The sequence below is a fragment of the Porites lutea genome, chromosome 4 (assembly GCF_958299795.1).
Source record: "Porites lutea chromosome 4, jaPorLute2.1, whole genome shotgun sequence".
NCBI classification, from domain to species: Eukaryota; Metazoa; Cnidaria; class Anthozoa; order Scleractinia; family Poritidae; genus Porites; species Porites lutea.
The window spans coordinates 36,691,348-36,705,695 of record NC_133204.1 but is presented as its reverse complement, the minus strand read 5'-3'; the positions used below and the strand labels follow the sequence as shown (position 1 = coordinate 36,705,695).

At 40.3% G+C, this 14,348-nt stretch overlaps 1 protein-coding gene across 1 annotated transcript in view; it reads right to left on the bottom strand.

The window, feature by feature from the left end:
- Positions 1 to 541: 541 nt before the first annotated feature.
- Positions 542 to 14,348, bottom strand: part of LOC140933459 (carnitine O-palmitoyltransferase 1, liver isoform-like) — a 28,373-nt gene continuing 14,566 nt past the window's right edge. The window contains exons 14-28 of the mRNA XM_073383018.1: positions 13,018 to 13,125; positions 12,183 to 12,208; positions 11,281 to 11,346; positions 10,852 to 10,936; positions 10,305 to 10,392; positions 9,708 to 9,738; positions 9,072 to 9,117; positions 8,489 to 8,541; positions 7,765 to 7,846; positions 7,393 to 7,471; positions 7,047 to 7,120; positions 6,937 to 6,972; positions 6,053 to 6,142; positions 5,103 to 5,195; positions 542 to 3,071 (exon numbers count right to left, since the gene is read on the bottom strand). Of these exons, the coding sequence (XP_073239119.1) occupies positions 3,003 to 3,071; positions 5,103 to 5,195; positions 6,053 to 6,142; positions 6,937 to 6,972; positions 7,047 to 7,120; positions 7,393 to 7,471; positions 7,765 to 7,846; positions 8,489 to 8,541; positions 9,072 to 9,117; positions 9,708 to 9,738; positions 10,305 to 10,392; positions 10,852 to 10,936; positions 11,281 to 11,346; positions 12,183 to 12,208; positions 13,018 to 13,125 (1,026 nt within the window). The 3' untranslated portion in view covers positions 542 to 3,002. The remainder of the gene's footprint in view (positions 3,072 to 5,102; positions 5,196 to 6,052; positions 6,143 to 6,936; positions 6,973 to 7,046; positions 7,121 to 7,392; positions 7,472 to 7,764; positions 7,847 to 8,488; positions 8,542 to 9,071; positions 9,118 to 9,707; positions 9,739 to 10,304; positions 10,393 to 10,851; positions 10,937 to 11,280; positions 11,347 to 12,182; positions 12,209 to 13,017; positions 13,126 to 14,348) is intronic.

Sequence of the window (14,348 nt, the reverse complement as noted above, 5' to 3'; positions counted from 1 at the left end):
ATATGACTAACAGGGCGAGATGACGTTTAAAACAGCTCGAATTAACTTTTTAGGTGACGTTTTGCTGGTCCTTTAAGCCCCCTACTCTGCCATAGACTGACTGAGAACGTGGACAACAGAGAGATGCGACTTTTAAGCTTTTGTCTCGTATTCTCTAAAAAGCGGCCCCCAAGGAAAGCTTCATTGAATCTTTTTTTTCAACAGATAAGGTAACTTCGCTTATTAGTTCTATTAAAAGAGGTTAAGCCCCCCGCTGATTGCAAAACGATAAACTTTCAAACCATATGTGGAATGACGACGAAAATCACGTTTTCCCGCCAAAATGACGCTGGTTCACACGCGCGCACTACTTGGCATTGCCGGGAAAAATCTCGTTCTCATAATCATCCTCGTATATAGAATCTAAAGGTCTCTAATGTTTCAAACTACCGACGTATATATTAATTTCAGCGGAAGCTATGCAGTCTTCCGGGCTCTTACAGCCAGATGAGAATTAAAAGACGGGAAGGAGGTGTAACTAAACGCACAAAGGACAAACAACAGCTGTGAATAATGCAGTTTACTACAGAAATATTTTCCACACAACTCAATACAGAAAATTCACACCATTTCTTTGTCAATCCTAACTGATATACCAAACACGTAAAATGAAAGTTTAGAAGAAATAACTGCCTTCTTGTCAACGTAGTTTCATCAGCGAAACGACTCATTGTTATCACTCTAAATTCTTAACTTGCCCTGAAGAGATTGGACCAATTTTGTCGAAATAGAGACAAAATGCCTTCAATTCGCTAGTGGTAATTTAGTTGCTGGTAGCTACAGTCTGAAGATAAAAGCTCGCCTCACCCCTTCCAGAACATTTGGGTCACCTGGTGGTGTACGATGGGAAGAGAGAAACGAGCCTCTTTTCCCTCTTCCCATTGTCCTTCGCGCGCGTTTTCCCTCTCCCCAACCTCCTTCCAATACAAAGTACACAAAGAGGCCCCTGTAGAGGAGGGAAAGGCGAACCCACCATTGGGGCTACGATTTGGTGTCTGCGTAGCGAGAGTTATCTTCAGCTAATAGCATTCTATCATTAGCGATGTCTGCGATGGCGTTGTCTCAAAGGCAATATTTGACATGACAATTAGCACACGAAATTTAAAAGTTTGAAAGGGATTTACCAAGAACAACATATTCAGCTATTCAGTATGTCGCCAGTCTTTATACATCCTACCTTTGAAATAAAGTTGTACTTTCAGCGGGTTACCGCTTTAAATGTCTCGCAAAGAGGCAGTAGCCTTCGAAATGATACACAAATAACTGAAACAATATTGGTATAATGGCAATCACTTGAGATAAAAGAACTGTCGCTTGTCAGTATTAAAAACGTGGCCTTAAAATTAACATCTTATGACACAAGTACATAACTTAAGCGCGCATTCAGTAACTACAGATTATGTAGGACAACTACTTAACTGCTACATAACCGCGACGCGGACACTAAAGCCTGGTCTCTATATAATCGTCCGCAACGTCACAATTGCCCTAGCCGTTATAAAATATGTTCTGGAAATTGAGACCATCATATGGAAACAGCGCTGATGCGAACTATTACGGAGATCACATAGATCTAATAGCATCTATTTAGGCTGGTCTGCATATAATCTTCCGCCGGATCGCGTCCATTGAATCGTCCCAAACTATGGATGCAACTGGCACAATTACATGAAAACCACTGCTTTAACAAAATCGTCTCGACAGTGACTTGCAAAATGGACGACTAACTGGTAAATACGCGGTTAATTCATGACTAATCTTATTGTTATTATTATCATCTGGCAGGTAATAGTGATTTTATGCAACAGGACGGCAGGTAGAAGACGGCAAAACGCTTGTGCATGACCAACGTGACAGGGCTATTACTTGCTTGTTATGTGGTGATCTTCACTTAACATCAATGTTTTCTGGTCTTTTACAGAAAGATCTGTTTAAAGGAAAGTGAAGTTTGGCGAAAAGTTTTTTCAAACAAAATTGTCACGCTTGTCACACAAGGTTTGCCGTCTTCTTTCCTCTCCCGTCCTGTTGCGTAATTTCACTATTGTTATCTAATTGTACTCTTTTTTCACACCAACTATTGCAAGTTCACTCTTTAATTCTCATTGGGAATGAATATAAACAGCGTCTCGTCCGCTTTATTGAAAATATAAGCCACAATTCATTAAGTTAAAGTGGATGTAATATTCTAATGTACCCCTCCCCCGAAGGTAGCATTTCCCCCCCAAATTTTTTGCGGAGTCTTTTTAAAGATAGAGGGAGGTATTCAACACTGAAGGGCGCGCCTTTTCATAAACATGGACTGTAAGATCCGACGACGCGATGGCAACGAGAACGTCAAAAAAAAAAAGAATAGCTTTAGAAGGCAAAACAACAACTTTGCACGTGCAAAACAAGCGACGACGAAATTTATTTCTCTTTCTGAACTTGGATAAGAATCCTAGGAATTCAACTGCAGGAGGGTTAGCCTACTTTTGATGAAGTAAATGGGTAGAAGTTAGCGCGATAAAGACAGCAAGAACGTCAATTCACTTTTTAAGCGACGTTTTCGCTGCCATCGCGTCGTCGGATGGTTAAGTCCCTACTTTTGCTGAAAACCCCCGGCGGACTCACAGTATGCTCGCCGTATCTCCTTGAGAGGTAGGAATTGCATATTTTGATCTCAGTTGGAGTGTTAAAGCAGTCAAATGGTGGAGTGGAGGGGGTGGGGATGGGGATTGAGGGGGTGTTTACGGTACTAACACTAAGAACAGTTACTTAATTTACGCTTCATTTCAGAAGTGTTTGAGGGTTGGATGGGGTGGGGTGGGGTGGGGTGGGGTGGGGTGGGTGGAGACCGATTATACTATATATTATTTCCAGTAAAAAATAACTTTTCAAAACTATCCTCAAAATATGAAAGCATTATCTTCTTTCTCTCGTACACCGGCAACGCGACTTAACAGGAAGAAACCTGGAGTTGTTGTTTATTCGTCGAACAAGGCCTTTATTTCTGCGAAGCTTTCCTGGACGGTCTTGGAGAAACGCTTACAATCCTATTAAAACATATAAAGAACGCCGTTACATCACAAAACAACGTATACAATCAAGGAGGGCAAAACTGATTTAAACTCTAATAGTATACCAATGTGTTTGGAGATTTGAAGGGGCTGTGACACGGTTTTCTAGTTCATTGAGGAGTCAGCGTGGCCGAGTGGTCGGCGCGTCGGACTCGCAATCCAGTGGTCCCGGGTTCGAGTCCCACTCTGGCCACCTGCTGGATTTGTTCTTGGTCGTCCCGAGTTCAAATCCTCGGCCATGCTTGGAAATAACTAACTGGTTGCCTCCTACCAGTTAAGGCTTTTAATCCTGCTATGTTGTATTGGAATTATTTGTTTCTAAGTATTTGAGTGGAGTGCCTGTAAACTAGCTGGATAAGCTAAGTGCACTTTCCACTATAAACAAGCCTTTAAACCTTTTGTTAATATTGCCAATTACGCGTCTCTAATGCGCGATAGAACTTAACTTTAGCGAACAAATGACAAGTAAACGACTAAATCACAGCTTCTTGTCCCACAAATTTACCACCCAAGAATTATATCAAACGCTACCAACAACAAAAATGAACCTTGAAAAACTGTTAGGCTGACAAGTTTCCAAAAATCCACAATTTCAATCCGGTATGATCTTCTTCAAATCTGTCCATCCGTGCCCTTTTTCGTATTTGCTGTGTTATTTTAATTTAGTAAAATCCAACTAGTGGTCTATTATCAATGCTGCGTTCTGATTGGTTGAGCTACTACTAGGCTATATGTTATAGCCCACTAGTAGCCCAAAGCGCCGGCTTTTTGGTTGCAAAAAAGGATTAAGGTGACTCGAACCAGTTTTTTTTTTGGGGAGGTACCATCCTACTCTGAAGCTCTCTGTTATCCCCACCTTTACTTTTATCGTAAGTCTAACACATAGAATAGATAACATATAGATCAATCTACAATATAACATAAACTTTTTGGCGATCGGAGTAAATGTCACGTGGTTATAATGCCACGCCCCTTTGAGGTCTGAGTCGAAAATCTGCTGTTGCCGGCATTTTTTTGTGAAAATCTCTCAGCTACACATAGTACGCATCAGTGGCTTACGCTGAACAGAGTTTCACCAAAATCGCAAAGACCCAATTCGAGAAATTCAGCGGTTTCCAAATTTAGGTCATAATTTATGCGAAAATGATAAGCAAACTATGAGATTTATCCCTTTATTATGGGGATCTTTATAACAGATGGGTCCTTGCAAGTCAGCAAAAAGCTTTAGGGCCTTGTAAATGCGCGCGATTTCGAGCAGTGAAAACATATACAAATTATAGTTTATAGTTTTAGCTAGTTGTTGACGTTTGTCAGCGTTTAAGAGTCCTTCTCACGAAAAAAACATTTTCTTAAACATTCGTAGTTAAAGGTGGTGATACTGGAGAGCTTTAAAGTAGGATGGTACCCCCCCCCCCCCCCAAAAAAAAACAAAAAACAAAAAACAAAAAACAAAAAACAAAAAACAAAAACAAAAAAAACAAAAACAAAAAAAAAACCGGGTCGAGTCACCTTAAGCAGCTAAAATTTTTTTATTTTCGATATTTTTGACCAACGAGTCGGTTTTTACTAAAACAATTATTCCTCTTTCCCTCATGGCCTCTGAGTCAGTGGCCTATTCGGCCTTCGGCCTCATGGCCTATTGATTCAGAGCCCATTCGGGCTCGAGGAATAATTGTAAATTATACCTTCTTTTAATGCTTTGAGCGATTATTTCGATAGTTTACTTAATTTGGCAGCAGTTCTTGCTGTTAGAATTTTGATAAACTTTTGAAACAGCCCCCTTAGGGCTGACATCATGTTTCTGGGTTCTTTTGCAAAGAAAGGTCTTTGATGTGCGATAGATATTTCGCTATTTCACCATTTTCACCTTCTTGAATAACTTTTAGGTTTGTCAAATCTGTAGTTGACGGTCTGTAACTAAGCCATTCGCCATCGGCGACCGCTTTATAGAGGTTTGACTGTAATAAGGTCTTTAAACTTGTTACTCAGGTTGGAAACATTACTTACAGTTTTGGTAGATGAAACCTTGGCGGTGATATGGAAAAAGATAGTGTCTTCCCCAGCAATGATGTAAGATACCCCGTAGCCATCATCAGCGACCTGAAAAGAGACAAGATTTCACCTACCATCAGCAGACCAGATTGTGATTTAGCATGTGAAAATTAATAAATAAAATCTTATCTTTCGCGTAATTTCGTGTCAATCTTTAACTGTTATATCTTCGCATTGCAATATGGCCGAACTAAACCATCTCGAACACATGCTTAGAGCCACTCCCTCTCGGCCAAATGAGTTTGTTTTGGTTTCGTCTGGACCAATCATATCGCCGGAAATCATTTAAACAAAACTGTCTATGGCCCGGACTGATCAGATGCACAGTTATGGGATTTATGCGTGCCGTGCATCTCAAAGCGTTTTGTAAGCAATTTGTTTAGGCTACCTGAATCAGTCCTACCGATAACGGGGACTTTAAGCAAAGACTACGGAAGGTTCTAGTACGGTGACCGGAAGCAATTTTTTTTTCCGCCACCAGTCAATGCATCAAGTCAAGGAATTTTAGATACCAAGACGGCTATAGCAGTGAAAACGTCGCTTAAAAGTGTAGTGTTCTTTTATTCTCTATCGCGATTATTCCACCGGCTAACTTTGTCAAAGTTGGCGAACTCTCCTGAGGTTGAAGCCGTGCTGTGACTCCCCACCGTAAGGAAAGGTTAAGAAAAACATAGCCGTCACCTACTTTTGTCACGTTCCTTTAGCACTCGCAAACATACGTCTATGGCCTTTCGTGCCATTGTTTCAAATTTCTTTGAAGAAGAGTTAACTCAAAACCACCCTCAATACCTTTCGGGATTGTTGCGTGCACTTGTTCCACCACCTTCGTCGAAATAGCTGCAGTGTATCGCTTGAGAGAAAACGGAACACTCAAAAATCAAGCGCAGTTATCTTAAGTATCTTACCGGTCCAAATCCTCCCCCAGCGGTTTTCAGTCTGTTTTTAATTGCTGGATTCTTGTCGTAGTCTATTCTCTTTGTTTGTTGAGTAGCAGTCTTAAAACAAAGAGGAAAACGTGGTTAATTGTTTAAGGGGCTTTTTACACAGGCAATTTTGTTGCGCGTTTTCTCACGCACACGATTTTCCGAATATTGCAAGCTAGTATAAGAACAACATGATTTGCATGACCGTCCGGGGGGAATGTAGTCCTGAATACGACTGTTGTTGTCGACAGTGACTGACGTTTCGACAATCTGTGCGGTAGTCATCTTCAGAGTCAAACTGAGTTGTATCACCTCAGTTGACCCTACCTATGAAATGACTCATGGGTTGAAACCTTTCAAAGCAGGAAGGGTTGCATCAAAACAAGTTCAACTCCAGCCTCGTTTCCACCTCAGTGTATCTATAAAGTGGACTATTTCAGTTCGACCAGGAATCAGATAGACGAAGAACCACTAAGTGGATGTGCTACCTCTAAAACGTTGCTTATTTTAAAATAACTGCGAATTTGCCTTAAATTTTAGTCATCGTCAAATTTTCGGTGACTTAACCCCAGTAAATCGCGCTACAATCGCTGACTGTTTACACACGCGCTTTGCCGCAGGTCGCAGATCTTGTAGCGCTAGAGATCTCTCGATAAAATCGCCCGTGTAAATATCCTCACGGAGGCAAACCACGGCCACGGCTATTTTACAAATGTGACCGAGGATTTGAACTCGGGACTACCGAGAACGAATCCATCTAATTTTCAGGGCGGAACTTGAACTCGAGGCCTCCAAATTATAAGTCCAGCGCTCTAATCGATCGGCCCCGCGGCCACCCTGCCTCCTTATTTAAAAAAATAACATACTTGACTTGTTGATAGTTTCCACGGTTCTTTGAGAGCCTGAAAAACACACGGAAAAAAAGGATTTTAGTAAACAGCTTCATGCCGACGTGGTTTGGAAAGCGCATACCTACCTCCTTAAGAAACGGCGAATCTTCTTCCAAGTACTTAGAAACAACGTACAGGCCGAACAAATGACGATCAACACCTGTAATGAATCAAAAGGAATAGCCGGTTCATCAGTGTCACTGAATCTTGACTGTTTATAGAGAACGACATTTCATTTACACCTTCAAGAGTGAAACGCTTAGGTTCAAAATTACCTTCTCCAGACATCGCCCTTTTGAAGGTTTTTTATTTTTATTTTTTTTTTATTGACAACAAATTAACAACATTAATACACAGCAGAAGGTAAAAGAAAAAAACAAATTAGAATAAAAATAAAATAAATATTGGAATAATAATGAGGTTCAAAATTACCTTCTCCAGACATCGCCCTTTTGAAGTTATTGACGTGTCCCTCCGCTGCCTTGATAAACAACTCCTTCCTCTCAGATTTCTGTCAGAATAAAAAAAAACCGCCTTAGTACATGTATGACCAAGATCAATGCAGTTGGCGAAGCTATAAAGAAACAAAAAACAGTAAACCGTATTTTAGCCCGATCGACGGTTCAAAAAGTGTTTTATTGGCAACCGCAACAGGCGCTTGGAAGTAACGGGCGATAGAAAGAATGGGGCGCGCGAGGGAGACACGCGTGTCTTCGTCGTGCGCCCCTTTCTTTCTTCCAATCAACTGGCTAAAACCGGTTTTGGTTCAAACAGGCTGATAAAAATAGAAGAGAATTTACATACTGTTGCCGCTGGGTTGCGCATTGACCTGACAAAAGCACAGGCCTCCATTGTGCAGGGCCTCACAGTCTCTGTACGTCCCTCTCTGAAACAAACCATGGAATCTAATAAGCATACTTGAAGGGTGGTCTGCCTGTGATAACACTTGCCTAGACCTTGATCATTCCGGGTGTCACAAAACCCGAATCTAATAATTGTTTTTGAACAAAATAACGACCAACACACCGTCCTACGTTTTTATAGCTCAGTGCAAAGATGCCTCTCGCCACCCTGTGATTTTGACATTACTCTTGGAAATCACGCTTTGAGCGCGCAACCTACAGATTATTCTGCTAGCAGATAACTAACTAATTTGTTGGTTGCGCTGATTTCCAAAATTAACTGTAGGCTCTTAGCCAATGAGAAGACAGATTCAATTCAATGAAATTCAATTCAGTTCATTTTCTAACAATATTTTAGCTAGTTCTAAGTTATAGCCTTTTTAGCAGGTAGTGAGTACAATGCAAAATAATGTTATTTATCTCCTTAGCCAATGGGTTATATTTTCTTGCATTTCGTTATTTGAACGTGCATGCATTTAATCACAACTTTGTATAATAAGCACCTTAATGTTAACATCTGTTATGGTTAAGGTACTCATGATTTCTGTCTGTGGTTGACTTTCTATTAAAGATAAAAACTTTTATACCCTGATATACCCTGATAAGTACCTTCAAAGACTACTTACCTAAAAAGCCTTGTCATAGAAGACTCATAGGACAAACTGAAATGCTCTTGGTCCTAGATAAGATATTATGAACAACAATAAGTCACAAATTTGCAGCAACATGATTCAAGTTGTAGTCAGATCACACCCTAACGTAGAATTTTTTCACAACCCGTTACCACACGAGTCTTTCCAAAAACTCTAATAACTCATGAGAGAAAAACAAAGGAAATCACTACCATAAAGAAGGTTTGGACATCAGATTCTGATTACCATCAAATCTTGCGAACTTTAACCGTGAATTTCCTCAAGAATTCTAATCATCTGACCAGCTATACACACTCGCCAAAGTGTTTCACGAGAGGTCACGAGCGAGTAGTACGCGAAAGCACAGGCTTTTCTGTTGTTCTTCATTTAAATTCCCTTCAATTCTCAGTGTCCGGATGCGGTATAATACAATACCGCTCAAAAGTAAGTTACGAGTCGCGTCTCGTTTCCAGCGCTACGAGAATCGCGTAGCGCGAGAATCAGTGAAACGGCAATCTTTGGCATAAATTATCAACGTGTTTGACTTGTTACATAAAACATGGCAAGATCCACAAACCTTGAAGTAAGACAGTTGAAGACCCATCTGTATAAATGCATCCGGACTGCAGAGGAAACGTTTAAACGTTAATCGTGGATACGCACACCGCGAGAAAAACAATTTCCCGCGAGAATTCTCACATTACGGAGCTTTAGATTACAAGACGAGTACGACATTTTCTCAAAACTAAGTAGTGCACGCGCGCGAACCAACGACATTTTGGCGGGAAAGTGTGGTAGCCGTCGTCAGTCTACCACGAGTTTTAACAAGTTATCAAAATAATGTTAGGAATTTTATCATTTAGCGATCGGGTGAGGGCTTCACTTCCTTCAACGGAGGTAAGCGTGCTAACTTTGGTGGTGAAAAAAAGTACAATGAAGCTTTCTGGGGTGTCTATTTTAAAGAATAAGCGAGAAAACTTAAAATTAAATATCGTCCCCGTCCTCGAATCTTACGCTCTCTACTCACTTTTGTTTCCCGCAGTAATTATCCCTTTCTGGCCTTTCATAGCCATCCTATGGTTCACCTGCGCGATTTTTTTTAATCGCAGCAAAAAGAGCCTTTAGAGACATGCTTGTTGGCTGAGTAGAGGTTCCATCACAATTTTCCTTTCAGGGACTAAAGGGAATGTATGTAAATAACAAAGACATTTACCTGACTTTCATCTTCTTGATGGCTCCCTTTCCTAAAATAGAAGTTGAGGCGTTATTAAGAGGGCTGTACTTGACCTGTCTACCGGGGGGAGGGGGTACTTTAGGAATTTCTGGGTGGGGATGTGCCGCTGGGACCCTGGAACCCTTAACCTATACCAGAGCTAGTTCAGCTGAATTTTGCTACCCTATACTTGAGTGAAGTCCCCAAATCCCCCCTATCCTAGAGTCGCTGTTTCCCTAGTCTAGATAAAATCTTCAACCAACTGATCAGTTTCCTGAAGAATGATACCCTATTCTAGACCCAAACGCTCTGATTTATATACAAAAACCATACCCTTCACAGCAGCACATACCTATATAGCCCATATATGGAAGTACCCCCCCCCCCCGGACCTGTGCGTGAAAAACATGAACACGAGAGGGAGGGGTGGTCAAACGGCTGTCAACGACCAATCACGAATTATCCATGTTGTGATACACAGGCAACCCAACAAAGTCTGCCAGATTAGAACTGCATCTTCTTTCTTCAAACGCAATAAATGTGACTATCAATAAGTTATGGGTAAGTCTTCACATTATAGCGGCTAGAGCAACCTACCGAAGGCGGTGTGTGCCAAGACATGAAGATCAAGGTCACTGATGAGTTTTTCTGCATTCTTCTGACAAGTCTCGATTACTGATACACACTAAGAAACAACAAAACAAATAAAACGATTCAAAATAAATAAAATAATTCATTATGCGATTGAGCATGAAGAAAGAACAACCTGCATCCTCCACAATTTTACTGCTTGACTGGTTAGCAACTGAGCAAAAAAAAAACAACTGAATTGCATGTGTATGCCCTAAAAGTCGTGGTCATTTTACAGACCTGGCAGCTGAAAGTTGTATTCTGTCTGTGAACCATTACCTTTTCCAAGTGAAGTCAATATATTCTTTGTGCATTCTTTTTACTATTTAGTACATGTAGTTTTGACACTGAACATTGTTCCAAGCACAAAAATTTTTTTCCCTTTATGTGATTCCCTTGGAAACCATACCAGATATCTTACCAAAAGGGCTAAACATCTACACCCTCAGGCTCTGGGGTGGCACACACCTATATACATTTGCGTAGCTTATAGAGTGGAGTATATAATGATTACCTTTTCAGGAATATCCCACTGCAATCTTGGTGGCGGGGGCAAAACAAACTCTGGCTCACCCTTGCAGTGACCATCCTCTTTGTAACTGAAACATAATAATGTTACTATTGTTAATAACAAAAGAAAACATCGGTAGTGCTCTTAAAGCTACGAATTATCCGCAGCAAATTAGCCTGCGAAAACATCCGTTTCTCCACGCTCTTCGCCGCTGGGGACGAGAAACGTCCCCAGCGGCGAAGAGCGAGGAGAAACGGATGTTTTCGCAGGCTAGCAGCAAATAAAAATAAATACTTGTTTCATGCATTTGCTTGGCCCAAATAGCATTAGTGCTATAAATACTGCCGGGGGTAAAAGAAGGAATTATTTAGTCTTTTAAGAAACTGATCTTAAGAATTAGACACACCTTTTCTTATCACGTAAATAACATACCCCAAAAAGTGAATATCGTCAACTAAAACTGACTCTCCAAGATGTGACATAATTGGAGCATCTGCCCTGCAAACAGAACAGTTCAAAAGCATGGATGTATTAGGGCAGGTTCATAGTTCATGACTAAATAACATAATGACATTGTTAGCTTCCCTACAAGGAAATTTTGTGTTCCAACAGACCCAGAGTCATCACAGGTCGCCCAAGCTTTTTGAGATATGTCTGTTGAACTTGGCAATGTCAAACTGGTTGAGCGTGGTCAGAACGTTGCGTAATAGTGAAAATGTAAGGGCTAGTATCGGGGAAAATATGCAATTTCATGGCAAAATTATGAATTTCACGAGCTTAACCCACCAACCTTGGCAAGGTATATAAATAGGAAACAGCTACTGGAGCTGAAACCTCAAGAAATTAGCCTTCACGGTGGCCCCAAACCAGTACAAGACACAAAAAGACTCAATTATGGTAACATGACATTACAAAGGACAACAGACATAGCTCACAGAGCTTGGGCTATCTCCCAGGGTAGTCAATCGCTAAAAATAGGTATCAATAAAAACGGTAGTAATCAAGTGAATTTTATTGATTGATAACGAAAATCAGTGAAAATCGATGAACTAACTTGCTGTGTCAAATCTTTATCGATTTTTCATGATTTTAACGATTTATAACCGTAGAGGGGGGATTGTAAGAAAGAGAAGAAGGGAACGCCCCAAACCCGACTGCTTATTTTTCTCCCTCCTTCTTTTCTTTCTTACCCCCCCCCCCCACCACCACCTTTAACGCTTGCTATGCAGGCTAAAAAGTTCCTATCTGCAGACGCCTCAATGCTCTCCCACTGCCCGCTCTATGTTTCGTTTATTCAAAATTACAGAAAGTTAAACAGTTTATTGCTTTCATACCATGAATGCTCAGCAGTTAGGCCAAACTGTGGATTAACAGAAAAAAAAAAAAACATTACCAAAAATGTTTAAAAAGTAAGATACAGTAGAACCTCGATAACTCGAACTCAGATAACTAGAATTCCCTGCTGACTCGAACTACATTTCCTTTCCCTTGATCAAAATTTCACTGCAATTTACCCCGATAACTCGAACTGTTTTTTGTTTCCCTTCAGAGTTCGAGTTACCGGGATTCTACTATACAATGACATACAGGAATGAGGATTTAAAAATTATATTAACTTGATGGATAAAGAACAATTGACAAATAACATGAAGCCTCCAATAGACCATTTTACCGATGAGGCGGCCATATTGAATTTATTAGATTTAAGGAGTATTATGGTATGACCAGTGGGCAAAAAGAGAACTACATTGTATATTTCTTGGGGAAAATGCAATCATTATTACATCCGAACACGGCACAACGGTCTTTTTTTCCCATTACAATCGTTTTCTAGGAAAACGTAAAGAAAAATTGGCCCGGAAAGCGTGCGTAAATACGGAGTGAGTATATTGGATCGTGCTCATGCCCCCTGGGCATCCTATAATACTCCTTAAATCTAATTGATTCAATATGGCCGCCGTATCGGTAAAAAGGTCTATTAATTTAGTTGAGATGGTTGCTATGTCATTATGTTAGGTAAATGAACTAGGGGTTTAAGCCAATTGGAAAAATAGAATATTTTGAATTTGTATAAAGAGTAAATGATATTTACCAAGCCACAAGGATGAGTAAAAACACAAACAACCTAAACAAATATTCAGTACAAAAATGCAGACAACAATATCTTACCCTGCCATTCTTGAAAATGTATGTAGAAAAAGATTTATCAAACCAACAACTGTGGCCATTGCCATGAAGCAGATATCGACAAAGAGTATCCATTTCTTCTGATTCCTCCTGTAGTTTCAAAATAACAAGGCCGTGAACTTACGAACCAACAACACTAATGTCAAATTTGACATCCCTGACATCTTGAATTTTAACTTGGAGTGGATTTTTCCCCTTTTTCCGTGCCTAACTTTACAATATTACACTACAGCACTCCACTGCTTTAAGGTTGGTAATAATGTAAAAAAAAAGTTATTGCATAAGAAATGACTGACATCAATGAAACCTTAAACTAATGATACGCACTAAGCCTGACAAAAGCAGCCTGACAATTGGCTTAACAAGCACTTCATACCCAGGGGCCCCACTCACATATTTTAATGACGGGGGGGGGGGGGGTCCGACAGAGGTTCATATTTTATACCCCAAAAAATCCCAACTTCAGAATTTTTCTACCCAAAAAAATCCCTACTTTTTTTAGCATACCCAAAAAAATCCCTCAGTGTTTTTGCATCAGCAAATTTTATTATTCATCTTCTGGAAAGCTAAAACATGCCAACTTCAACTTTGGTTTTGGTCAAAACAAAACTATAAATTGCGCTATTGTTGATTTGAGCTGATGAAAAATACAATACCCAAAAAAATCTCTGTGTCGTTTTCGCGACCCAAAAAAATCCCGGCGTCTTTCATAGACCCCAAAAAATCCCTTTTGGCCAAAATGTCAGACCCAAAAAAATCCTTCGGACCCCCCCGTCATTAAAATATGTGAGTGGGGCCCCTGGGACTTCATATTAACAAAAGGGTGAAGTGCACATTTTCAGGTCCATTTTATTTAGTCTTGTCAATTTAACGTAAGGAAAGAAATTTCTTCCAGACGATACAATGACTGCTTTGTGACAAAGACTTCCCCATGTCGTCTAAGCATTGTAACCCACTAGATGACAAGTTGCAGCAATAAGTCGTGGCTACAGGTCACTCCGTGTGTACAGGTTGGGTGACTAGTTGCAGCAACACTTAGCAGTGGCACATCACAGTGACAAATCGCTTCGTTTGTACTGGATAATTTTTGTGAAAATCTTTGTCTCTGCAGCAGAATTTTATCGCTCCAACAAGTTGCACAAATTGTATGATTTGATTTTTTGTGACATGTTGCTGGGACAAAATTCTGTTGCGGAGACAAAGATTTTCATAAAAATTGTCCAGTACACACAAAGTGATTTGTCGCTGTGACGTGGCAGTGTGACATATTGCTGCAACTTGTCATCTAGTGTATACCAACCTTAAAGTTAAGA